The sequence below is a fragment of the Doryrhamphus excisus genome, chromosome 7 (assembly GCF_030265055.1).
Source record: "Doryrhamphus excisus isolate RoL2022-K1 chromosome 7, RoL_Dexc_1.0, whole genome shotgun sequence".
In the NCBI taxonomy this organism is placed as follows: Eukaryota; Metazoa; Chordata; class Actinopteri; order Syngnathiformes; family Syngnathidae; genus Doryrhamphus; species Doryrhamphus excisus.
In genome coordinates, this window is record NC_080472.1 from 6,010,577 (window position 1) to 6,038,077 (window position 27,501).

At 39.8% G+C, this 27,501-nt stretch overlaps 2 protein-coding genes and 1 long non-coding RNA gene across 7 annotated transcripts in view; 2 read left to right on the plus strand and 1 right to left on the minus strand.

Moving 5' to 3' along the window:
• On the plus strand, nt 1-12,431 carry dok4 (docking protein 4). 2 transcript variants are annotated; one of them, XM_058077436.1, is made up of 9 exons: nt 1-409; nt 3,185-3,519; nt 5,214-5,321; nt 6,090-6,204; nt 7,802-7,921; nt 8,246-8,435; nt 8,653-8,788; nt 9,480-9,591; nt 9,816-12,431. In XM_058077436.1, the coding sequence occupies exons 2-9, from the start codon at nt 3,454-3,456 to the stop codon at nt 9,959-9,961; spliced, it is 993 nt and encodes a 330-aa protein (XP_057933419.1). In that variant the 5' UTR covers nt 1-409; nt 3,185-3,453; the 3' UTR covers nt 9,962-12,431. The 2 variants fall into 2 exon arrangements, with proteins under 2 accessions (XP_057933419.1, XP_057933420.1); XM_058077437.1 differs by having other exon boundaries at nt 1-244.
• Nucleotides 7,533-27,501, minus strand: part of LOC131132124 (uncharacterized) — a 27,794-nt gene continuing 7,825 nt past the window's right edge. Inside the window, exon 3 of the long non-coding RNA XR_009130310.1 lies at nt 7,533-8,764. This is a non-coding gene — a long non-coding RNA (uncharacterized LOC131132124). The remainder of the gene's footprint in view (nt 8,765-27,501) is intronic.
• The window catches only part of nadsyn1 (NAD synthetase 1), a 16,797-nt gene continuing 1,886 nt past the window's right edge, over nt 12,591-27,501 (plus strand). Inside the window, exons 1-21 of one of the 4 annotated variants that reach the window (XM_058077431.1) lie at nt 12,591-12,637; nt 12,780-12,869; nt 13,448-13,508; nt 15,774-15,890; nt 16,199-16,252; nt 16,905-16,994; nt 18,133-18,184; nt 18,278-18,366; nt 18,442-18,559; nt 19,674-19,805; nt 20,517-20,600; nt 21,437-21,561; nt 21,656-21,704; nt 22,601-22,703; nt 22,821-22,989; nt 23,228-23,363; nt 23,437-23,543; nt 24,243-24,374; nt 25,323-25,392; nt 26,342-26,470; nt 26,973-27,149. In XM_058077431.1, coding sequence (XP_057933414.1) covers nt 12,785-12,869; nt 13,448-13,508; nt 15,774-15,890; nt 16,199-16,252; nt 16,905-16,994; nt 18,133-18,184; nt 18,278-18,366; nt 18,442-18,559; nt 19,674-19,805; nt 20,517-20,600; nt 21,437-21,561; nt 21,656-21,704; nt 22,601-22,703; nt 22,821-22,989; nt 23,228-23,363; nt 23,437-23,543; nt 24,243-24,374; nt 25,323-25,392; nt 26,342-26,470; nt 26,973-27,149 — 2,079 coding nt within the window. In that variant the 5' untranslated portion in view covers nt 12,591-12,637; nt 12,780-12,784. The other 3 variants (XM_058077434.1, XM_058077432.1, XM_058077435.1) reach the window with 3 other exon arrangements.

The following is a 27,501-nucleotide window of genomic DNA, read 5'->3' on the forward strand; positions in this document are numbered from 1 at the left end:
GGCGCTATGACAATTAACAGTCATGGCTGAGCAGGTAGAAGGCGGGATGTCGTATGTTGGAACGCCAGCGCCTCCATTGCGGTATCTAAGATGACAGACAGCACCTTTCATCAATCTTTCCGCTGCTGCGTATAATAATGTGTTGTTGCTGAGGCTTTTGGAAGCATTACGGTAGAAGGCGGTGCCCTGGAGGAGTTTGACTGGTGGTTACATTTTCTTCAGTGTGCCAGGATAACCAGCGACGGTAACGCGGTTCCCTAATATGTTATAGTTCTATATGAGCAGATACATATTAATACATGCTACTCAGAGGCAAAGTGAAGCTACGGGAACTGTGATTTTTGATTTTTTTTTAAATTCGAGTTGTGGGCTCGTGATGCTCTTTCTGACTGACGCCCTCGTCCTGCAGGTAAGTCCACCAGGGATAAAGCTTTTATTTCCGTTCTCACTTTTAATTAATCTGGCGTTTATTTACATTCATAACTATTAATATTCAATGACTGAAATGTCAAAACACTACTAGTTTGAAGACGATAAAGATGCAAACGACTGTGTTCTAGAGTTGTGCGAGTCGTGAACGAGTCGTTCAAAACGATTTAAAAAAAGATGCGAGACTCACGGGTACTCTCTGTTAAATGGTTCGTTATTCACCTCCGCTACAGCTAGTCAAATTCATCCATAAATCCATTTTCTAGTCCGCTTATCCTCACTAGGGTGCTAGCCAAATTAAAAAAGTAAAGCTAAGGTGTCATTAATTGTGTAACTGTTACTCTGACTGCATTTGTATGAACATATTATGCCTGTGGAGAAAGTACCAGATCTGGTCAGGAGTGGACTTCAGCAAACATTTGGCCCTGGACTTTTTGGCTCAGACCGCCCTCCTACCTGCCACCCTTTGTTACAGAAAAAACCCTGTCCAGGGCTAGCTTTGAACCCCCACCCATGGGTTGACTTGCGTCATGGCAGCAATGCCCATCATTTGTGCTATTCCGGAGAATGCACCCTCTTGCGAAAAAAAAGGGGTACCCCACGGATTGTGGAAACCCACAACACACAGACAAGGGAGGGGCAGCCCTGACTGTGCCAACCCGCCGCCACTGTTGTGTTGTGTCTGCAGCGGCATGTTCCCAGGCCAGCCCGGGAGAGTTAGTCACTGTAGGTACCAAGGCTAGGCACTGCAAAAAAAAATAAATAAAACATCCGTCAATCGGCCCATTATTGATGAGCAAATCCCCCAGTGCTCCCAATGGCCATCCACCCCTGGATCTGGTCCTTGTCTCTGCCTCCCTGAGCTGCATCACAGAATCCTCCACAAAGTCCGGCAGTTTCTGTGAAGAGTGACTTGAGTAAGTAAGGTACTCAAAATTCTAGATAACTACAAAATACAATGGGAATAGGAAAAAGAAGAACAACATGCTAAAAAATTGGAAGTAAAAGTAATAGTAATAACACTAACAATAACACAAATAATAATAATACTAGACTCTGTCATCACACACCACAGAAGCATATGTATATGTGAGTTTGTGGATTATATATATATATTGGGGCTGGGCAGTATGGACCAAAACTCATATCCCGATATATCTAGGTACAATATCGATATATACCCTGATATTTTTTCCATAAACTGAATTTATACAAAAGTCAAAGCCAAATATGGTAATGGTAATGGTTTTATTTCATTTGAACATGCATCGGATTACAATTGAGTGCATCCCATAATCAGTTCCCAGTTCCACATGTCCAAAAGGAGTAGGAAGAAGCAAAGCTTATTAAATCCTACCCCTCCATCTGATACTTTTACAATCAGTAACTGTTACATTTGTTCACTTCCTGCTTTCCTAATATAGTTTAAGTTATTTATTTATTTTTTTGTCACGTACCGAAGTACGAGATGATATGAGCATCCAATGACATAATGGGTACCATAGTAAGTGTCAATATAGTGATATATATAGCACATCATGACTGGTTCAAGACTCTTCATCCTTGTATTTAGCAAACATCAACTGCTTGTATTGTTTCTTTAATTGGCTCATCGGTGTGCATTGTTTGAGTTCCTTACTCAATCCATTCCATAGTTTGATTCCACATACTGAAATGCTATGGCTTTTTAACGTAGTCCTAGCATAGAAGTGTTTCAAACAAGAGATAAGGTGATAATGCTGTATTAATGCTGGACGTAGCCAAGTAGGGACAGTACTCACAATACTGTTAGTGCAGAGGAACAGAAAGTAATGCATAGGAAACTATACATGAGGCAAGGGAAAGCAGGCGAGTCGCATGGAACAATCTGGCACCATGCTGCAGTCGACGACCAGCTTAAGAAGGCCTTGCACCCTAATTGGCACCAGGTATGCTGCAGGCGGCTACATCTCTGCAGGGAGTAGTGTGCACTGCCACACAGATCATGACAAATCATAACACAGACCACTGTTGCGGCCGTGAAACACTAACAACCTGTCCTCCAAATGTCTAGAACACATTTACAGCTACACACAAGAGCACGAGGCTTAATTATGTCTTAAATGTGTTATTTTCTCAAATGTCAATTATATTGGGTAAGAGGGGTGTAAAGGTTACTATTGGGCGTTATTTTATGTCTATCGGGCGTCGGATGGTGTCATTCATGAATGAAGCACAATTTTGGCCCTCACTGCGCGTTTTTTTTGTAAGCAGTATGTAAAAATTGGGCTTTGTAGATTGCAAAATCCTCTCTCTTGTTGTGAAATGTTTACGTTTGTTACTCTGTGTGAAATGTATAAATGTTGCATTCAGTACCAACCTAAACACAGTTTGAAATGAAACGATATTTCATCAGATCTGCATGATGTGTGTGAGGAGAGGTACTGTATGTTTGTGCTACCCCCCCCCCCCCCCCCCCCCCCCCCCCCAAAAAAAGTAATTAAGTACCCTCTGTAGCTTGCGGGCCATGGTTTGCCCATGCCTGATTTAGCTGCAATACAAATCCCATATGCCTCAGGTGTTTTTCTTATTAGAATATTCGTGCACAAACACACAACACCATTACAAGCCATCCTGCGCACTTAGCCTTAATAACATCCATGAATAATGAATGCTAATGTTGTGCTCCTCACTCTTCAATAAATAATATGTCCGTCAATATGTAGTATCCATTTATGCTCCTCTCTCTCTCTCTCTCTCTCAATCCTTTTCTTAGTCATAGCAATGACGACGATAAGGCAAGACTTGTCTGGTGGACAGTGAAGGAACGGGACCCAGATGACATGGAAAACTCCAGAGGACCAACAGCTAAAAACTAAAACCAGAAAATCTTCTGTAAAAAGTGAGAAGATAAAAAGTTTAGGAGAGACGGGGACATGTGAGAAGCAGCTTCACGCCAGAGAGGACATTCGGAAACAGTGATTTGGAGTTGGAATGTACCAGACCAGTTAAGAGGGGGAGGAAACATCTGGATGATCTCCAGAGATGGCCTCCAACTTCAATGACATTGTCAAGCAGGGTTACGTGCGCATGCGCAGCCGAAAGCTTGGGGTAAGTCTGTACTTGAACTCCTCATTTCTTCATTAACAAGAACAAAAGGAAACTTCATACAGGAAGTATTTGATCTCAAAGCAAAAGGTGGTTTCGTCGCTGGTGTAGAAAGTCTTGTCAGTAAGCACAGAGGTCAGGCGTTTCTTTTGCTTGCTAACCGGGATCGAACCCATTTTTGGAGGGATTTTGCTCAGAGAATTATCCCCAAAGCAGAATGTTTCCACCTGCATGTTTGACAGTAGGGATGCTGATGTTGGACGCATATTCACCATTTCGCTGTTGACTCCACTTGCTGTGTGCAAAGAGCTCCATTTTGATGTCATGTGACCATGTCACATTTTCCTAAGTCTTGTGTGAATCATTCTGGTGTTAATGATCAAACTTCAGATGGGATGGGTTTGCCCATACTATAACCCCCCGCCACCATAGGCCGCTCCATCCGCAACACAAGTGCATTCTACTGACAGCATTCTGAACGCACAGATATTGTGCTACCCATTGTGGTTCCACTCATCCACATCCATCATCTTGTGTTGCAGCATGATAATGCAGGGTCTGTACACGTTTCCTGGAAGCTGAAAACATTCCGGCACACTCAGCAGACATGTCAACCATTGAGCATGTTTGTTTGGTATGTTCTGGATCGATGTGTCCAGTATTTAATGCAAATGGTGGGGGCACAAGATGAAAATATAATTTAACAAGAAAAAATAGCGCTCCCTGCAAAAATGTAATAATCAGCAGTAATCTTATAAAACAATATATATATGTGTATGTTGTCACTCATCCAGGTCAGGGTAATCCGCATAAGGTTGAATCCAGGCAATTAGACTCTTTTTGTTGGTTGACGTTTCACCTTGAATCCAAAATGCTTCTTCAGTTCTACATTTTTGGTGTGGAGTTCCCTGTTTTCTATGTCCCTGGTGGGTGTGTCTCCTGGGGGTGGCCACCACGGGTGGTTGTGGTGGTCAGTGTGGCCCCTGAATGACCCTCTTGTATAGTGAACAGGCAAACAGACTAGTTTGTTCCGTCAAAGGTTTATGAAATTGTTTTAGCAGCGATTTTGACAAAAACTGAATCATACAAAAATTGGTGCAAACAAAATGACGTTTGACTCTGCAGTGATTTGACAATGGGTTCAGAGAATATGCTTTTACTGCCAACTTGTCTACTTTGTAAGTTTGTTACTCTGTGTCTGTCACGAATGAAACAACAACATTTGTTGGTTTGGCCCGTATCGTTTTGGTCCATATCGCCCAGCCCTACCATCCACTTGTCTTTCGGCAGCAAACTTGGAACACGGCATTATATCGATATGTGAACTTGCTAACTTTTTTGACTCAGTAACAGGCTGTCTGTAAATCATTTTTCAGATTAGAGCAACAATGTTTGCCGCGTTGAACCTAAATGCTAACACATGTAATCGGTATTGGACGATTTCATTCCTGGATGATTAGTATCAGTATCAGTAGAACTGGCAGCATAAAACTCCGATCAGAGCAAGCCTAGTATTTTAGTATTTAGTTGATTTGACTTCTTTGAAGGTGGTTAGCATGTTGGTCACACAGTATAGAGATTGGGAAGACCTGGGTTTGAATCCCTGCCTGGGCATCTCTGTGTGCAGTTTGCATGTTCTCCCCATACGAGCGTACGATAAACATTACGTCTAAAAATGCTCTTGTTTTGTGTTACAGATCTATCGCCGTTGCTGGCTAGTTTTCAAGAAGCCGTCCAGTAAAGGGCCTCGTCGACTGGAGAAATACGCTGATGAAAAATCAGCCAACGTCAGAGCTTGCCCAAAGGTAAAGGTGTTTTTTTGGTGTGTGCTTGAGATTTGTGGCTGAATTTGCACATTTCCGGATCAAATACGGGGTAGGAACTGGGGATGTCCTGATCCAATATTCAGGATCCTTTGGATTTTTGAAGATTGGATTTCGACTTTGTCCACAAGATCGGGCCGATCCGGTTGCCGTATCACGTTCGTAACAAAGGGCTACATACCATCTTGCTAGGTGCAGTAATGCGCCTCAAAGTTGGTTGCCACTTGACTCCCGCCACCGGCAGGCAGAATAACATGCAACACCACAATGCAGAAAAGTCCATTTAGTATCGTGGTGAATTTAGTTTCGCTTTGGACGTTGGATATTCGGCTCCATAGGCACTGTAGTAGTTCCCCCTCACTTTGCCCGGACTGCTGTGTTGTGTTGCGGGGAACTCGCATGGAAGTGGCCCGACACCTGCAACCTCTTCCTTCTTTTGCACCAGAGGTGCATTTTGAATATCATTTTGTGGACATTGTTGGTGTTTTCGGGGATAAAAGTTGTAAAGATACAGCACTTCATCATCACACTGCTCGTAATTGAACATTTATGTGAATTTGGCAAGCCAAAAGCATTCTCCACTGCAGAGGAAGGCACAGAGGAGATCGATTTACAATGGTCTAGTCCCTTAGCCAATCAGGATGCCGAACACAATAAACATGTTAAACGTGAATTCTGTGAAAGGTCAACTGCTATGTAGCAAGTATGATGAAATACTCATAATCACTCCATGTTTACTGTGTTGCCTAGGTGACAGAAATTAGCAACGTTAAGAGTGTGACACGGCTTCCTCGGGACACAAAGCGACAGGCAGTGGCCATTGTACTGACTGACGACACTTCACGCACTTTCACCTGTGAATCAGGTAATGCTCGGAGTACATACTACAGTATCATAGACACTCTGGGAGGGTTTACTGGTCTGGTTTATTGACACAACCAGGACTTCATTCAACAGGAACAGAAAGCTTGCACATGGCATTCATTACAACTTCCACTTCCTGCTGGATATTACTCACATTGCCTTCATTTCATTCCATTCCATTGTCCTCCGCTTATCCGGGTCGCAGCAGTCTCAGTACGGAAGCCCAGACTTCCCGGTCCCCGGCCACCTCCTCCAGCTCCACCGGGAGGACACCAAGGCGTTCCCAGGCCAGCTGTGAGACATTATTCCTCCAGCGTGTCCTCGGTCTGCCCCGGGGGTTTCTCGAGCTAGGCATGCCTGGAACACCTCACCAGGGTTGCAGCCCTACATACGATGCATGCAGTGCTTTCAGGTGTGTCACATTGTAGTCAGGTGTCAGGTAGTTGGACCAACACCTAAAACAAAGCTTCATTCATTCATTCATTTTCTATCGCTTATCCTCACGAGGGCCGCGGGTGGTGCTGGAGCCTATCCCAGCTGTCTTAATTATGGCTGTCAAAGTTATCACATCGATAACTCATTAATGTAATTAATGACTGTACAGTTGCTTTCTCATTTTGGCCTCATGGAACACCGTGGGCCTTCTTATAAGTTACAGTGCAAACTTGAAATGTACACACTCATCTCTCGTTTATGGCAGTTAATTAGTTCCAGACCACACTGTGATAAGGGAATTTCCACCACGTAGGATTCAATGTTAATAGTTTTGTAGTTAGAAAATAGAAAACCTGTTTATGACTTTCTAAATTTGTTTTTAAGCATTATTAGAGCCCTGTAGACATAAAATAACATCCCTATAGTCGCTTTTACACTTCTATTATTTGTTTACAAACAACTGTAATGCCAGTAATGCGTAACATTACAGTATCTGTAATGCATATTTCAATATTTTTTGACTAATCATAGGCCATAATCGACCATGAAACGAAATGTTTTAAAGTCTTTTTTTTTTGTTAAAAAACTGGGATAGAGTGAGGGAATGAGGTTTGAACCAAGTTGACCTAGAAGTACAAACAGTGGCTCGGAGTAGTTTGCTGGCCAGTTGCTGGGTGGCAGTGTCTTTGACGATGGTGGGGCACGCCCCAGTGATGGGCGTCTTTGCAACTGGCTTTAGGGCATGCAAGGTGTCTGGGACAGTGGCGAGGTTCCACACAATTTATTTACAACATGTGCTTATATCACTTCACATGTAGGACACACAAATACACACTCACCGCGCTGCTGAAACCATAAAAAATCCAAATAGTTTGTTTGTTGCTTGTGTGATGAATCAAGAACAGCAGTGTTCATAATATTGATGTGCTTTTTTAGCATATCACCTTTACTCGCTTGTAGCTTCAACAGTGCATAAACTTCTGGTTCCCTCAAGCACTACGGCTTCTGGGTAATGTAGTACACATCCACAACCAACACAATTGACATCTCCGAAAACATATTCCCATTGAGATTTTCAATCTGTCAAAATTATAGGTGAAATGGACTGCATACATGAGTGGAATTTTGTAAATCTATTGGTCCGCTTTTCTCTTTTTCTCTAGAACTGGAGGCTGAAGACTGGTTCAAGACACTGTCAATCGAGTGTTTGGGAACTAGGGTCAATGACATCATCATGGGAGAACCAGATCTCCTGGCAGCTGGGATGCAGTGTGAACACACAGGTCTAATTTCCAAATACACACACAAAAGTCAACTGAAAAAAAATGTCAGTGGCCCTAAGCCGGAGGATCCCATTGGCTGACATGGGACTATTTTGGGACCAAATGATGGTGGTTACTGGTGCTTAGAGCAGTCCAATAACAATCAGACAGCATCTGTGAGAGAATGCCACCATTTTTCGGCTGTTTTTATTGATTTTCATGTATCATAAATCTGCTTTTGCCAAAACATGTACACTAAAACATGACAATACAACACATGTTGACATAAACTGACCATTTTTTCCTAGAATTGACGCATGTTTGACATTGACTTTCTTTTTCTAGAGCGCTTCAATGTGTTCCTCCTACCTTGCCCCAACTTGGACATCTATGGAGAATGCATGATGCAGATCACCCATGAGAACATTTACCTTTGGGACATTCACAACCCCCGCACCAAGCTGGTGACCTGGCCACTCAGCTCCTTGCGACGCTACGGGCGTGACGCCACTCGCTTCACCTTTGAGGCAGGAAGGTAGACTTTATGGTTGTTTTCTCATCATTTTATAGACCAACAAAATACAAATGACTGATTGGGAATGCATGTACCTTTTCAGATCAGATCAAACAATGGTCTGTAGAATTAGCTTCGGATTGATAACCCGATACATGTTTGTCTATGATACATTCAATGGAATGATACCGGTGTCATGTCAGTTTTCCCAGCACTTGCCCCTGTTTGGTTTTTATAGGTGTGACAGCGGTGAAGGTCTCTACACGTTCCAGACCAGAGAAGGAGAGCAGATATATCAAATGGTTCACTCTTCCACCCTGGCAATTGCTGAGCAGCATAAGAAGGTTCTGCTGGAGATGGAGAAGAAAAGCAGAGTGAGATCCCATCTGATTTTAGTCTTACAAGATGTTGAACTAACAATCTCGCTGCGATGCACATGCATGCGATCAAACACAGGAAAAATGCAACAACACAAAGACGAGTGGCAAGAAACACTCAAATATTAGATCAAATTAGACTTTTCTGCAGAACTTTGTCATATATTTGCTTCTCTGTCGCTCTTCAGATGGATGGGCGGGCTGTATATGCCCCGCAGGTCATAGTTTGCTCACTCCTGTCTATCATTTTCCATATCAGGAGTCTAAAACACATGGCCCAGAGGCTACTTGCAACCGTTGTGGATCATAAATTGAGGCCCCTGCCTTCTTGCCATTTAAGTCCCACAAAAGAGACACTTTAGCTTGCTTAAAAGGAAGGGGCTCTTTAATTAGGCAAGTAAAAGCTAACGCTGAACTGGCAGTGACATGTAAAGGGGGGTTGTGAGACAGAACACTGACTACAATCACGGTGCATACACAAAATGACAGCACAGCATGGGGCAACTGCTATTACCATGGGGAATACTCATTTTTACTCACACAACTTCAAATCAAAGCAGAGTCAGCTGGGATAGGTTCCAGCATACCCGTGACCTTAGTGAGGATAAGTGGCATAGAAGATGGATGGATGTATGGATGTCAAAATATACTTGTTTTATGTTTCGGATGTTGTCTCTTTTATTTCCAGTTGATGTTTCGAGGTTCAGAATCAAACTCCTACCCATCAACCCCGACAGCCATACTGCCCAGATCGGCCTACTGGCACCATATCACCGGAACTCACGCTGACTCTGTAGGCGGTAGGCTGGCACCATCCTTTATGGACCTCCTTTGCATGCTCACAAGCAGGAACTTATCCCATCTGCTTGGAAATCCTTAATTACGTGTGCAGGCAGTGTTTGCAGTAGAATTCTCACGTTCACATTCCGTACATTGTTGATATCACACCTGAGCAGCCAGATATGATATGATTTGATATGATATGTGTATATGGGGAACACAACCGTTTGTTCTTTGCCCACAGGTCACGCCTCAGAGGAGCTGCTGCTGTCGGCTTGTCTTCCTACCGAGCGCTATGCCTCTCTGCCCCTTACAAACATGCATGCACACTCCCAGCCACACATACACACACATTTCCCATCACCACTTTGCACCTTCCCCAGACCGTAACACATCTGTACCCTAGAAGCTTTATTATACTTTATACTTTATACACATACAATTTTGTTAAAGATAAAGAATAAAACTACACATCTTTTGAAAGATGTCTACAATCAGGGGTGTCCAAAGGGCCACATACTGAAAAATGCAAGGATGCAGGGGTCACTTTGATCATTTGTATTGCTTCTGCTATAAATACTATAAATATTTCAAGAAAAAAAAGCTTTGTGCCAAAAGAAACAAACAAAGATGTAGTTGAAAAGGCATTTTATTAGTATCAACTTGCTCTTTTTTCCCAATTTTTCTTTATTTTTTTTTATTTCAACTTTTTCCATTTCTACTGTTTTTTTAAAATGTTGAAGATTAATATTTTTCTCTGAATTCCCTATAGTATTTAGACTTTATTCTCATCACAACCTAATTTTCCCCAAAATACTTTTATTTTTTTTATATTGCAATTTTGTTTGCTACAAAAATGTTTTTTTCATACTATCAAGATGTTATTCTCATAATATTAAAACTTTTTCTCATTAGATTACAACTTTTTAGTTTTACTATATTTGTTTTATTTATGTAAAATTGCTGCAGATTTTTAATTTTTTTTCCGTTTTAAAATTATATTTATTTAAATATTTATTTAATATTTGTTCATTTTCCACATATTCAGTCTTAAATAGTCTGTTCATTGTGGAAGTAAAAAAGTTAGGATTTTATTCCCATAATACTTTGACTTTATTCCTGTAATATAACTTTTCCCCCAACCTAATTTTCCAAAAATTACATATTTATATTCTCATAACATTACAACTTTTTTCTGTAATATTTCAACTTGATCATACTGCAATTACATTTTTTTATAATAATAACATTATTCTTAAAAAAAATGTTTTCTTGTTAAATTCTATTTTCAGAATTTGCTGCCAATAAAAAGCAGCAGTGGGCCGCACTTTGGACACCCCTGGCATTACAGTAGTAATAATACCAGATGTGCAAAAATACATCATAGAATAATGAATGAATTGGCTGCTTTCTGTTCAGTACATACATTATGTGTACTGATTTCACACATGGCATATAGAAGAGTTTTGGATATTTATAATTGTATTTATATTATTGAAGTATTCAAATAACTATTCTGCTTAACTTGCATGCAACAAAATTATGTAAAAATGAAAACCATTGTTTTTGGTTCTATTTTATTATAATAGTACGTATTAGCAGAGCTCAGGGTGCAATGCACACATAGTTCCTTACCCAAGTCAACAAAAAGATTTTTTATTCATGAGCTCATCTCGACAGTCCCAGTAAGTAGAAGTACTAGGAAAATAAAAAAATGGTGGGCCTGTCCACCATAGTGAGAAGGTAAGTGAAACCATGTGAGTGGAGAAGTGGGCCCACCAGATCCACTGTAGGAAACAGGATATTGACAGCTATGTCAAATCTATACACCACACTGTAACACATTTTAAATGACAGTACGCTACTGGCAGCTAGAGTTGCCAGCTACAAACTGTTATTCTACAGTGTGCTACTGTGATCTACAACAACAGTTTATTACTGCAAAGGTATTACAGTACTGTGCTGGAGAGAACATTACAGTATTATACTGTTATTTTACAGTCACAGTGTTGTACATTACTTTATTTACTTCTGGGACTTCTCGCAGTGGTTAATGTAACATTACTGACACCTGGTGACCAGTGTAGAATACTACATTAATGACTTAATGACTTCATTTAGTCATTTTTATACTTTATAGGCTAACAATTTGGCAAATTTGCTAACATATGCATATTCTTTGACTAAAAATAAGCCGTAGTCAACCACAAAACAGTAATGATTTATTAATTAATGTGAGCTGCGATATTCTGAGATTGATATGGCAAGGAATTACTTTATATATATGGAGAGAAATGTGTGTCTTTTTATCCAATCAAACAATAAATGGATTTAAAATGTAAAATAGTGATTTTTTTTAAACCATAATTATTGAAACCATAAATTTTGTTTGCAGGTATCAGAATTTTGTTTGTGTTTCTCCTTTATTGTGGGTGTATATCATCATTTGACTTTAAACACATTCTGATGGGTTAAATCAGGGGTGTCCAAAGTACGGCCCGTGGACCATTGACGGCCATTAGTTTTTTTATTGGCACATTCTAAAAATATAATTTTAGAATAAAACTGTAAAAAACAAATCAAAACAGAAAAAACCTGCAGTCATGAAACAGGAATAAAGTCTAAATATTATTATAATATAATAAGTTCTAATCTAATGAGAAAAAGTCAAAATTAAAAAAAAAAACATAATACAGTATTTTGACATAATTTTTAAGTTTAAATATTAAAGAAAAAAGACTTTAAAATGTAATAATATGAGAAACCACAAACAAAACAAAACAATGAAAAGTTGGAATTCTTGGAAACTTCACAATGTTACATAAAGTCAAAAATTAAAAAATGTCAAAGTGTCCCTGGTATTCTTTCATTTTTCAGTGTGTGGCCCTCTGTGGAAAAGGTTTGAACACCCCTGCGTAAAGTAAAAATGTAAAGAAAAGATCAATTCGTCAAATAAAAGGTAGATGTAGTACCACATTCATGCCATACGATGGCGGTATTGAACTGCCAAATTTATTCGCTACAACGCTTGACGACACAAGAAGAAGAAAGGGCGCTGACAGGAAGGTAAACACTAAAAAAAAGTGAAGAAAATCAGATTCTATTAGATATTGCATTGATACGTAACCGGCGATTGTTAAATTGTAATGTGATTCACCGAGGACTGAGGTAGTGACTTGTAAAACCTTTAATTCTATCGGAGTAACAGGAAAAATGGGGCGGAAAGTGACTCTTGCTACTTGCTCCTTAAATCAGTGGGCTTTGGACTTTGACGGCAACTTGGAGAGAATACTAAACAGTAAGTTTATTACTTTTGACTTTTGCTTCACTTTCATCGTCGTCATGACCATCATTAACAAAAAAGGGGAAAATACAAACTTCTGCATGCTGAATGACAACGGATAAAACCTAGGATAGTGAGTGATGCAAATGACGACTGGAAGACATTCTCAAACATATATATATATATACATACATTCATTTTGTCCCGCTTATGGGGGTGCTGGAGCCTATCCCAGCTGTCTTCGGGCGAGAGGCGGGGTACGCCCTGGACTAGTGGCCAGCCAATCACAGGGCACATATAGACAAACAACCATTCACACTCACATTCATACCTATGGACAATTTGGAGTGTCCAATTAACCTAGCATGTTTTTGGAATGTGGGAGGAAACCGGAGTACCCGAAGAAAACCCACGCATGCACGGGGAGAACATGCAAACGCCACACAGATGGCCGAGGGTGGAATTGAACTCGGGTCTGATATGCAAAAACATGAACATATTAATACTCAGTCACCTTGTACTTTTAAATCCAAATCACAGGTCTGTTTTGTGTTCACACAGTCACACAATGAATGTGTTCTGTTTATTTACAGGCATTGAGATTGCAAAAGCAAATGGAGCCAAATACAGACTGGGGCCAGAACTGGAAATCTGGTATGATTTATTCCAAAACCCCTCAATTGGAGGTTATGCACGCATGTGGTCAGACGTTTTCACACACTCCACATGAACATAAATGTCATATTAATTATGAGCTTTTCATTATTTCATTCACAAATGCTTCTTTTACACCCATAGAGAGCTCTCTGGGTTTCATGTTGTTTTCACCTCTAAATGCAGTCTGTCAGACCTGTCACGAGAATGGAGATATTGATTTATCAAACAATAAAAAAACAGCAGGGCTCGACAATAACGATGTACCGATGGCCCGGGGCAAGTTAAAACAAAATTCGGGCAAGTAAATCCAATCAGTGATATTCCCGTCGGGCAAGTGCACTTTGGCATGCCGTACTGCCAAGAGTTTTTTTTAAAGCGGTTCTTGTTGGGTGTTGGTAAAACACGGACTGCGTAATTCCGGTGGTAATTTGCAAACCAATCCTTGCAAATCTTGAAATGGACCAATCACAATCGTTTATTTAGACCGCGGTCCGTAATCCACAGTCCGCGTTTTACCCACACCCGTTCTTGTTCGCGATCAACCAATCAGCGATCGTTTTACTACGAAAACATCCGTCATGGCGGCGCTGCCAACATCGTCTAATTCTGAAGGAAACAGCAAAAAGTGATGAACCAGTGCCTCCTAAACAAGTATTTTATTAGCGGCAGCAAATCAAATGATGGCACAGGTGAGTGAATCACATTGCTGTGACAATTTGAAGTGGTCACAATGAAACACCACCCATTAGATCCAATACCAAGTGCTGATTTTGCACAAGCTACAAAATCTAGCGCTTCCATTTCTCTGTGGATTTTTCCCAAATTATTGTTTGACCATTGAGCATTTTTTTCTGGATTAAAAACACTTTACTAGTACACAAATGTGTCGATTCAATAATGTTTCATTGTGGTGCACAACTTATAAATATCACTGCTTACTACGACTACCATGTGTAAGGTAGTATGGTAGTACTCTCATTTCATCTTTATTTGAGATTCTCATGTGATGCCATAAAAAATTACACAATATCATTATGGCAGTCTTTTCATTTTACATGGGGCAAGTTCGGGCAAGTAGTTCTCACCTTAAGGATTCCCTATGGGCAAGTCATTTTGGTTTTTAATGTAGAGCCCTGAACAGGTCGGTAATTATGAGCCCTCTATAAATTCACATAGGTGTAAGCATGTCTGCTCCATCTCTGAGTGGTCCACAGGCTGGATGACAAGCTGGATGACTCTTTGTGCCAGTCTTGGAGGCGGGAGCTATACAAAGTGCTAGCAGTTAACACAAATAATTCTTAACAGAGCCAATCTATGTATATAGTCCTTCCGTTTCCCAGCCTGTTTTGTAATTTTTGCACTTTTTATAAATGGCTGGAAAGCACATGGTTCGAGCTCAAATAGTAGTTGCTTAATATTCTGCATCATACGTTGGTAGTGTATTGTCTGTTTTATCCACCTATTGTGTTGCTGTGTGTAGTTATTTTGACACCACGAGTTGGAGTGGCGAGTCGACATTCGTAGCCAAAATACTGTACCTGTAGTGTGCCTCACACAGGTACAGTACACTTGAGTACCATCTAGTGGCTCAAATGGGACATAACACAATGATCTTTGAATAATCTTTTTAAAGGTCGAAATGATCAAATATCAGTTGATAATTGATAGCACGATCATCGACCAGCAACATTTGTTATTGTGACAGGCCTAACACTGGCAAATCCTATCCTAAAAAACAAGTGTTGACATTCAGTGTTATTTTGGGTGCTGTCTTCCAAGTTGTGCATTCGATCCAGATGTAAACTATGAAAATAAAAGCTGACATATTGCAGTCTGCTGTCATATTTATCTTTTAATGTCAAACCCAAATGTTTTCAGTCTACAGCAAAAAAAAGTCTAGTGCTTGTGTGTCTCACCTTACGTTACAGTCCCAATATTGAAAATGCTTAAATTCTGCAAAGAATACCTAAAATGTGTATATTTTGGCTAATAATAGGCTGTATTTAAGCAGGAACCAGCATGATTTATTAATTAATATATTTTTTGACATGACAATATGTCTTTTTGGTCTCTACATACATTTACAATTTATCATCTGCTCTCTATTGCATGTGGAGAAGCAATCACATTCATTAAATGCCACTTCATTATTTTGACTTTGTGGATAAGTCTTCCGTCGTCTATAACGACAGATTGTGAAATGTAACTGCTGAGGAGCAATTGCAATACAATCACCTTCCTTGTCATTGTTCCTTTTTACAGTGGCTATGGCTGTGCAGACCACTTCTACGAATCGGATACATTACTCCACTCGTTTGAAGTTCTTCAGAAGCTATTAGAATCCCCCATCACCCAGGACATCATCTGTGATGTTGGGATGTAAGTATTTCCTTTACTTAAATACATTCACATGTGCAGTTGTGGGTAGGACTCGGTATTTGGACTCGGTATTTGGACTCGGTATTTGGACTCGGTATTTGGACTCGGTATTTGGACTCTGTATTTGTCCGAATAAATACAGTAAGCATTTAGTTGTCGTACCAGGCAGTGAAATGAACAAGTAAGTCTAATACATTTTTCCACGACTGTATACAATATTCAGTTACTATACTTGTTTCAGTTTCTTCCAAACTGCTATCACAGCACTGGTGTGATGTAGTACTTGTTAAAGTGTTGTTTCCCTCCAGGCCCATCATGCATCACAACATACGATACAACTGCCGGGTGATTTTCCTCAACAGGTAACTTTGAAATTTGTCACACTTTATATACTGCTTATAGATATCTCTAATTCATTCATTTATTCATTTTCTACCGCTTATCCTCGCGGGGGTGCTGGAACCTATCCCAGCTGTCTTCGGGCGAGAGGCGGGGTACACCCTGGACTGGTCGCCAGCCAATCACAGGGCACATATAGACAAACAACCATTCACACTCACATTCATACCTATTGACAATTTGGAGTCGCCAATTAACCTAGCATGTTTTTGGAATGTGGGAGGAAACCGGAGTACCCGGAGAAAACCCACGCATGCACGGGGAGAACATGCATAACTCTAATTATTCTAAGAAAAAGAAAAAGAAGCAAACCTCAAAGAAAAGTAATTTGTAAAAGAAATGATTTCACCCAAAGCTATTTATTGTCCATTTCTGCTCAATATTTGTTTGTGGGTCTACAGTCTACTTCCTCAAACTACGGTGTGTGCCAAGTGTAATGGTAATGGTAATGGTTTTATTTCATTTGAACATGCATCAGATTACAATTGAATGCATCCCATAATCAGTTCACAGTTCCACATGTCCAAAAGCAGTAGGAAGAAGCAAAGCTATCCTGACATTATGAGTACATGAATGATACTATTTCACGCTGAAAGATTTCTTTTCCATCCTCAGACAGATCCTGTTGATTCGGCCAAAGATTGTGATGGCCAACCATGGCAACTACAGAGAGATGCGTTGGTTTTCACCCTGGACCAAGTTGAGGTTGGTCATCTTGGAAACCTTGAAAGCTGGCATTTGTGCTTAATGGTACAATGTTTGATTTAAAAAGAAACCATTGCTAGATTTTTAAAAAAATCCCATATTGACATATTAGGATTGTTGTTAACCGACATGTCTGGTAGTGACTGAAGGAATGAAAAAGCCTTGATCCTGAGCACGATTAAGAGGTAGAAAATGGTAGTAGATTACTGAATTATCGTGATTATTTCTGAATTTTTGGTCCAACAAAAAGACACTTTGTAATGATGTTTCTTAGGTCTTTTTTTAAAATACATCTTGTTACCCAAATTGGTAATTGTTTACAAATGTGTGGCAACAAAGCATAAAATGTATAGCATAATTCAAGTCAAGTCATATTGTTATGTTGCGTATGATGTAACCATCTGACGTCAGTGGAGGATTGTGGGTCAGACAGAAGCACGGTTGTAGCGCTAGCACGAGAGCCAGGCTCAAGGCGAGACTGTGACTCTGATTCCATTGGTTTATGGATCATCTTACATTATCATTATCATATCATTACTGGTGGCATGGTTGAATGTCTTTTCCAAGTCCAAACAGCACATATGGACCAGTTGGGCAAACCCCCATGCACCAGTACCCTTGCAGGGGTGTAGAGCTGGTCCAGTGTTCCTCGACCAGGGTGTGGGTTAGAGGTTCGGGTTTTTTCTATGTTTTTGGGACATGGAAAAAGTTGAAATAAATTATTAAATGGGAACTGCACTTTTTTTTTTTAATTTTGCCCATCATTCACAATCCTTATGTGAAAATAGAACACATATTTCTTTCCCTTTTCTGTGCATTATAACACAAGAAAACACGTTCATTTTAGCTATTTTAGAATGCTGTCATTGGGATTACACCTACAGTATTTCCACTTTGAAGCCAAAAAAACTCTAACAATGTTGCATTTTTTAATAGCCATGTTGTGGTCCTGCATTAACACGTACACTGATGATAACAGTAATAGCAATAGTAATAGTAATAGTTGCTGTATCTTGCTGTATTTTGATGATTTAAAACACTACCAAAACATCCTTCCTTTGCGCCAATGTCCTAACGGGAAGATTCTCAGCTTTGTAAAACATACACATGGATGAAATACTCTGCTTGTGTGTTCAAGGACAGTAGAGGAGTACTTCCTGCCCAGGATGATCCAGCTGGTCACAGGACAGGTATATATATATCAATGCCCCCCTTGTTCATGCAGGATTGAGATTTTGTCTTCTCAGTAGCGTGCCAATGTCTCTTACTCTTGTGTTCATCAGGATACAGTCCCATTTGGGGATTGTGTGCTCTCCACCAAGGATACATGCATTGGTACAGAAATGTGTGAAGAGCTTTGGCACCCCACGAGGTAACACAACTATGCAAATGAATCATCTCTGTCAGTTATTGCTATAGATTTAACGCTATGGACTATTTGGATCAGCCCTCATATTCAGATGGGCCTTGATGGGATTGAAATCTTTACAAACTCCTCTGCAAGCCACCACGCGCTCCGAAAAGCTGGCCAGAGGATCGACTTGATCAAGTCAGCAACCACCAAGGTAGGTCATGTCAAATAGTTGACAAAACATTTGGAATCACACTTTGCATAAGCAATATACTGTGTGTTTCTTGATTCATTCAATCATCAAGATGTTGGACCCTTACATACTGTTCAGGTCCAATGTCATTCATTCTGACATTTGACAGCAGTAACAATGTATAGTAGAATCCATCCATCCATCCATCCATCCATCCCTGAACCCTCCAACCCTCCATTCCATATCCCAGCTGACGTTCAGGCGAGAGGCAGGTGTCGGTTTCTATTTGCAGAGCGATATCTCGATATCTTTTACAGGATGTTATGAAACCAAAATGTTTTCAGGCCCTCCCCGATTTGAAATACTAGAGAAAATGATTAAGATGTATTCATGCTTCAGTCTTGTACAGACTGAACTTGAAACTGCTTGAAAAGCAGACAAATACAACAAAATAGAAAGCATTCAAGAGCGTATTCAAGAGTCGAATTGCATGTTGAGTACTACAAATTTGTACATGTTGGCAGGTCTGCACTCATGTCCGCCCCACTATTTCAGAAGCTGGTGTAAAGCAACACATGTAGACATGCTAAGAAGGTACGTATATACATTTATAGGAAAAAAACTCCTTCTCATTATTTTTCCTCATAATATTATGAGCTTATATTTTGGAAATTATAACTTATTTTTTCCTTAAAATAATTTTTTCCTCTTCCTATTTTGACTGTCTTCTTGTAAATTGTTTTCTTGTTATAGTTTGACTTTATTCTAATAATATTTTCCAGCCTAATTTAAAATAAATTACAACTTCATTCATTGTCTGTGTACTCTTACATATAATTATACATGTGGATAATAATAATAATAATATAATACATATAATACATATTTTCTCATAATATTACAATATTCTCTTTTTTGTTTGATTGCAAATATAACTCAATCTTTTAACATCAGTGCCATTTTTTTGGTTTGTTTTTCTTGTTAAATTGTATTTTAAGAATGTCCCGCTGGCCAAGAGAAAAACAACCAAATAGCCGCCAGGCCCCATATGAACAGTATGTAGGGGTTCAAAAGGTTTATTAATTGGGTTGCTTTCAGACATTTGTGTCACTGTATATTTTGGCTGTTCATGTAGAGTGGCGGGATCTACCTGTATGCAAATCAGAAGGGGTGTGATGGAGACCGGCTGTATTATGATGGTTGTGCCATGGTGGCCATCAATGGGGACATTGTGGCACACGGATCACAGTTCTCTTTGAATGATGTGGTAAGTTTTCCAATGAGAACAACCTTCCTTCCTAAATACATTTCTCTATACAGTTAAACAGATACAATAATGTGAAAATGTGTCTTTCCCCTTTCTCATTTCTTATTTTTTTGCACGTTGGTCAAAATTTTATGTTTTAGATCATGAAACAAATTTAAATATGGGTCAATGACAACACAACTGCACACAAAATGCAGTTCAAGATTAAGCTTTTTATTATTAAGGGATGAAAAAAATCTAACCTTCATGACCCTGTGTGAAAAAGTGATTGCTCCTAAACCTAAACCTGTTGGGGGCGTTTTGGGAAGATTCACCACTGTTCCGTGTTATTGCCATTTGTGGACAATGGCTCTCTGGAGTCCCAAAGCTTTAGAAATGGCTTCATAACCTCTGCCAGACTGATAGATCTTTAGTTTTAACAAGGGGGCAATCACTTTTTCCACACAAGGTCATTTCGGTTTGGACTTTTTTTCTTCCTTAATAATAAAATGTTTAATTTTAAAACTGCATTTTGTGTTCAGTTGTGTTGTAATTGACTAATATTTAAATTTGTTTGATCTGAAACATTTAATTGTGACAAACATGCAGAAAACCAGGACCACTTTTTCAACACAGCTGCATATGATTTATGCTTTGTAAAACTGGTAGTGCAACTGATCCATAGTGAAATGGATTGGATCAAATTGACTTTGCGCTGTGTTGAACTTTCAGGAAGTGATCACAGCCACTTTGGACCTTGAAGATGTACGCTGCTACAGAGGAGAGTTATGTCGTCTGCAGATGGTGACGCCTCCTGTATTCCTCAACTTTTCAGTTTTTCTCACAAAACAAAATCAACAGTGTGTGTAGTAAGAGTAATACTAATGATGACAAATAGAGTACTGAGCAAAAATAATGTAAGAAGAGAGTTTAATGTAAGTCTAAAAATGATGGCTCATGAGCAGTGTTTTACAAGTTACGCAAAAAGCAATTCATTATAGTTCAAAGTTACTTCACCAAAAAAGGAATTGAATTAGCAACAGTATGACCCCTTCATAAATGTAATTACTTACCAGGTAATGTCATTGTTTTGCTTTGATTTTAGAAACGTCAAATATGGCAAAGAATTTGAATTTAGTTTTGTAGTGCCATGTAGTGGCTGCACAGCGGACGAGTGGTTAGCGCGCAGAACTCACAGCTAGGAGAACCGAGTTCAATCCCACCCTCAGCCATCTCTGTGTGGAGTTTGCATGTTCTTCCCACATTCCAAAAACATGCTAGGTTAATTGATGACTCCAAATTGTCTGAATTGTATGAATGTTAGTGTGAATGGTTGTTTGTCTATATGTGCCCTGTGATTGGCTGGCCACCAGTCCAGGATGTACCCCGCCTCTCGCCCGAAGACAGCTGGGATAGGCTCCAGCACCCCCTGTGACCTTTGTGAGGATAATCAGTAGAAAATGAATGAATGAATGAGTGCCATAAAGTGTTGATAAATGTTTCATGAGATCACAACTGAGGGCTGAGCAATTCTCTACCAAAACACTAGGGGCAGTGTTTTTCTGAGCAACAGCAACTCTAGTTTTCTGTGTACTGGTAGTGGTGCCTTCTTTTATGTAGTAGTCTTGCTTTACTCAGTGCTTGTCTTCCAGGGAAGTGACTCCAAACCCTCCTGTAGGATCAAAGTAGACTTTTCTTTATCCAGTAATGATGATATCTGGCTCACCTCCCACCAACCAATTACATGGAGCTTCCATACACCAGAGGAAGAGATCAGGTACAGATTTGTTTCTTTTTGGCCCGAAAAACTAATAGCCTGTTGCAGCTATTGAGAGAAAGCCTTCCTTAAAGTTGCCGCCTGTGTTGTTTAGCCTTGGACCGGCCTGCTGGCTGTGGGACTACCTCAGGAGGAGTGGACAGGTGAGCAAAATGCAAATAATTCAGTTTTTATTTACTCTGCATTCCAAAAACATGCATGTTCGCTTAATTGGAGGCTTTAAATTGTCCATAAGTATGAATGTGAGTGTCAATTATTGTGTCTATGTGCCCGCGATTGACTGGCAACCAATCCAGGTTGTACCCAGCCTCTCACCCTAAGTCAGCTGGGATAGGCTCCAGCATACCCCTGTGAACCTAATGACGATACGCAGCATGGAAAACGCGGATAGATATCCCAGCACCATTAGTGATTGGCAAAAAAAACGCAACTAATTAATACGGCCACAAACCCTTCCTGCGAGATTGATGACTTTCTCCTCTGATTTCTTATCAACATTTGCAATAAGCGTGACTATTGTAATTATTCAATTAGATTCATCTGCAGAACCCTCCCCTTCTCTCTTCAGTCGTGACACAATCTATGTTTAATCCATAAATGTGCCTTACATACATATTAAACCCATTTAAAATATAAAATGTATAGCTACTCATGACTAATAAATGATAATATAAGATCATCAAGAACTGATGGAATACGAGTCACGCAGAAGTTGTATAGTGGTGTGATTTTTCTTTTTTTTGCATGTTTGTCATACTGAAATGTTTCAGATCATCAAACAAATTTAAATATCATTGTTTTGTGTGGGGGGAAAAAAAGGGAAGGCAAATTTATGTTATTACAGACATGCAGACATGTAGAAGCATAGCCCAGGCTTGATTTGAATGTCGAAAACAGACATTTAATGAATTGCTAAAAAATTGCTAAAAATCCCAAATATTTTCAATTATTTGGGTTTTTTAGCAATTCACGGGTAATCTGGGGTAATAACGACTGCCAGAAGCAGTGATCTACTCTACCACTAATTTTATCCACATAGGCTGGATTTCTGTTGCCGCTAAGTGGGGGTGTTGACAGCTCCTCAACAGCTTGTATCGTCTACTCCATGTGTGTGCTGGTCTGCAGAGCTGTAGCAAACGGCAGTGAGTAGCTTTACTTTCCATACATTCATAACATTTCACATCTCCTTGTGCATCTCTGCAGATGAGTTGTTGTTGGTTATTGGGTAGTGAGCAATAAAAAACTGCTTTCACCTTCAGACAAGCAGGTGCTGGAAGATGTTCGTAGGATAGTTGGAGAAGAATCCTACTTCCCTCAGCAGCCAAGGGAGCTCTGTGGTCATATCTTCACCACTTGCTACATGGCCACTGAAAACTCATCACAGGACACTTGCAACCGTGCCAAAGAGTTGGCCAGTCAGATTGGCAGGTAGGCAAGATCACCTGTTTTAGCATGTGTATAACTATAGATGTACTTTTTAAGGGGTACTCAAGCACACATTAGACACGCATGGACCAAGTACGACTTTTTTTTTTCTTTTATGTATTTATTTTTGGAAAAACTGTTATTAAAATGAAACTGAAAGCTTTTATTGCTTTTATTGACACATAGATACATATGGTATTAATTTGGGAAATGAACCATCATGAGTTTTCTTGGTTTTCAGCACGCATATGAATGTAAATATCGACATGGCAGTGAAAGGTATTCTGGGTGTCTTCTCGATGGTCACTGGGAAGTGGCCTGCATTTCGTGCCAATGGTGGAAGCCACAGGGAAAACTTGGCATTGCAGAATGTACAGGTGAGTTTTAGTAGTTCTCTCTCATCCTTTTACAGCCTTACACTTCCTTACACAACATGCACTGTGTCAGTAGGCCAGGGTCAGGATGGTGCTGGCCTATCTCTTTGCCCAACTAAGTCTGTGGACTCGGGGAAAAGCAGGAGGGTTGTTGGTGCTGGGCTCAGCCAATGTCGATGAGAGGTAACTTATTTTGAATTTTGCATCTCGTGAAACCTCCAAAGTACAAACTTCAAACACAATTGTCCTCTAGTTTGGACACATGGAGCTGGACCACTGATTCTCAGGCAGGGAGCACATTTCACTGTACATTGTAGACTCCGTTCCATTCCGCTTAACCAGGTCCGGGTTGTGGGGGCAACACTCTCAATAGGGAAATTACATGATTGGGATTACATGATTTTTGTGTGGGAACATATGGCTTTTTCATGCTGATCAGATAATATTGATTGACCTGACATATTTATGAATAAATGATGAATCCCGAACCAATTCTTCAGTTAATAATGACAGTTACTATGGTACCCATTATGTCATTGTATGGTCATATCACCTCGCACTTCAGTACGTGAAAAAAGAAAAACAAAACAAACAAAAAAAACTTAAACTATATTAGGAAAGCAGGAATCGAACAAATGTAACAGTTACTGATTGTAAAAGTACCAGATGGAGGGGTAGGATTTAATAAGCTTTGCTTCTTCCTACTCCTTTTGGACATGTGGAACTGTGAACTTATTATGGGATGCACTCAATTGTAATCTGATGCATGTTCAAATGAAATAAAACCATTACCATTACTATTCTTCTTATATAACAGTCTAAATACCAACAAAACAAATTCCCTTTCTCAGTAATACTCCTCCATAAAACTTTTCTTCTCAGTCTGACAGGCTATTTTACAAAGTACGACTGTTCCAGTGCTGACATCAACCCCATTGGGGGCATCAGCAAGAATGACCTGAAGACCTTCCTACTTTATTGCGTGGACCACTTCCAGCTCACTGCTCTGAAAAGGTGAGGAGGAGGGGGGGGGTCTATCAGCTACAGACACCACAGAAAGACGACCTGAATAATAAATAAATAATTTGAATTACTTATTCACAGCTTATGCCATTTTGATCCTGAACATGCTAGTACACTCTTTGTTGGGGGGGGGGGGTTATTGGATAATATACTTTATGGGCTCACCTCGTTCATTCTGTGGAAAACTGAAATGTTCCAACAGTGGGGCTCTGGCATTTGCCTTAGAAACCATTGCCTTCAGTCATATTTACTGAATATACAGTATATTTAATATTCAATATTTACTAACAGGAGGGTTTACTCACTCCATCCAACCCTGTCTTCTGCATCTGTCTCTTTCACACCAACTACCCTCATGTCCTCCTTCACTACATCCATAAACCTCCTCTTTGGTCTTCCTCTACGCCTCCTACCTGGCAGTTCTAAACGCAGCATCCTTCTACCCTCTGATGTACTCCTTCCTGATCCTATCCATCCTGGTCACTCTCTAGGCCAAACAACATGGCTGGTCTCACCACAGTTTTGTATACCTTTCCTTTCATTTTAGCTGAAACTCTTCTATCACATCACGCCTGACATTTTTCTCCATCCGTTCCATCCTGCCTGCACACGCTTCTTCACCTCCTTTTCACTATCTCCATTGAACTGTTGACTCCAAGTACTTAAAATTTTCCACCTTCTGTAACTCTTCTCCCTGTAATAGGCTTTCTCCACATCTACAAAGACACAATGCAGCGCCCTCTGACCTTCTCTGCACTTCTCTATTAACATTCTTAAAGCAAATACTGCATCTGTCGTACTCTTTTTTTTTTTTTTTTGCATGAAATCATCCTGCTGCTAACAAATGCTTACTTCTGCTCTTAGTCTAGCTTCAACTACTCTTTGATTCCCCATTGATTCAAGGTAAGGTCTGTAAAATCTATATATTTTTTATTCCAGCATCATGGCTGCTCCACCCACAGCTGAACTCGAACCTCTGGCTGATGGACAGGTGGCACAGACAGACGAGGTATGATACCAGAATCTATTCTAAGTCCTAAAACTTTACCAGGAAGACTCCTAAGTCTTTTCAGGTGATAGCTGCTACAGAATGTGTATGGTCATCTCTTGTCACTCTACGGTCCGAACATTGTGCCAACACTCTATGATGTTTTTTCAAAAATTAATGTATACATTTGATTGCTGTTTCGTGGTTGCCTGTTATTAGTCAAACAATATGCATACTTAAGCAAGTTTGACTTATTTTTAGCCTAAATGAAGCATTTTCAATCACAAATGTAACTAAATGAACTGAACTACAAATGTAAGGCATTCAGATGAAGTATTCAAAGGCGTACTCTACTCTACCAGGTGTCACTAGTAACACACACCAAACTTGATTGCCAGAACAAGAGGCTTTTATTGCAGGTTTGACTTATCTTACTGTAGGCACAATAATAACACAATATTAATAATGATAGTAATAATAATGGTAATCATAATAATAACACAGGCAACTGTTGTGGCCGTAATCCAGCTATATCTCAACTCTGAACCCTCGTTGTCACTTCTGTCCACACGTCCGGAACATATTTACAGTAACACAGACAAGAACAAGTCTTGTTTATGTCCTGTTATTATATCTACTATATGGGAAATAGAGGTGTGTTATTTAATGTCTTGAGGAATCTAATAATGTTAAAAACATATATATATTTGGAAGGTCATCAACATGTTTATATGTTGCTGTAAATGTGTTCCAGTGTTTTATTTATTTATTTATTTATTTTTGTGTGTCCCATCCAGCCATTAGGGCAAATAGCTGGAATTTGATTTGATTTGATTTTTTTATTATATTTTTTTTTGATTGTATTTTATTTTATTTATTTATTTTTTGTGTGTGTCCCGTCCAGCCATTGGGGCAAATAGCTGGAGTTTTATGAATACATGAGTAAACATCACCATTCCTGTTGCTCCAGGCTGACATGGGGATAACCTACTCACAGCTGTCAGTCATTGGTCGACTCAGGAAGATCTCTAAATGTGGACCTTTCAGTATGTTCTGCAAACTCATTCACATGTGGAAGGATGTGCTGTCACCCACAGAGGTGAGGCATCTCTTGTATGGATGGTCTTTCACTATCAACTCAGTAGGAACACCCAGTGGGATACATTGATACTAAAATCTAAATTCAAATGTTGTAAACTTGAAAAACTAGATTAGTTATGTCCTCATACCGCTTCATTAAAATGCTTCACCTTAGAAGTGCCAATTTAGTCAATAAACAGCAAGTCTGCTCTGAAGAGCATCACGGATATTTGTGGTTGCATTCTGGTAACTATTTTGCGCTTTGTGTACGTGACATCATCATTAGTGATGTGTGATACCACTGATTTCTTTTCCAATTCGATACTGCGGAATATTTAGGCTGGTGTCGGCGATACTAATCCAGTAGCATAGTTTATAAAATAAAGAATATAAGACAGTAAACTATTCATTTATTTTAAACAACTGCATATCATTTAGACAAGGTCTTCATCATTTAAATTAAATTAAATTTAGCTACTTTTCATGACAGGAAATTGACTGTTTGTTGCCCCAATGCAAAGGTTGCCCAGAAGGTGAAGCACTTCTTCAGGATGTACTCTGTCAACCGCCACAAGATGACCTCAGTGACTCCATCCTACCACGCTGAGAGCTACAGCCCCGACGACAACCGCTTTGACCTCCGACCCTTCCTATACAACACGCGCTGGGACCGACAGTTTCTCTCCATTGACAGTCAGGTATCCCTACACGTTATACGATGTTTGTATTCTGCACCAGATGTTTATGTCACAGCTTTGTTTTGACCACAAACAATGTACAATGTTTGTCTTTGGAAAAGCACAATATCAACATAGACCAGAAATGATATGTCATTGGCATTGAACGGACACTTGCCTTGAGACTTCTATATCAAAATGCTGGCACTTGCAACTTTCTTTGGCTCTCTTTTGGCTTATTTTGTAGCTGTGATTAAAAGAAAAGCAAATGCTTGAGCTCAGAAACACTATTGAGTACAAGAATTAACTCATGGCAAAACAAGAAGGTGGTGTCCGTGTTGGCCTTGCTGCCACATCAGGTCTTGGGCAACAA

Coding starts and splice junctions, on each gene's coding strand:
- dok4 (XM_058077436.1), top strand. CDS start 3,454: ATGGCCTCCAACTTCAATGACATTGTCAAGCAGGGTTACGTGCGCATG. Junction 5,322..6,089: donor ACGTCAGAGCTTGCCCAAAG/GTAAAGGTGTTT, acceptor TGTGTTGCCTAG/GTGACAGAAATTAGCAACGT. Junction 7,922..8,245: donor GATGCAGTGTGAACACACAG/GTCTAATTTCCA, acceptor TTCTTTTTCTAG/AGCGCTTCAATGTGTTCCTC.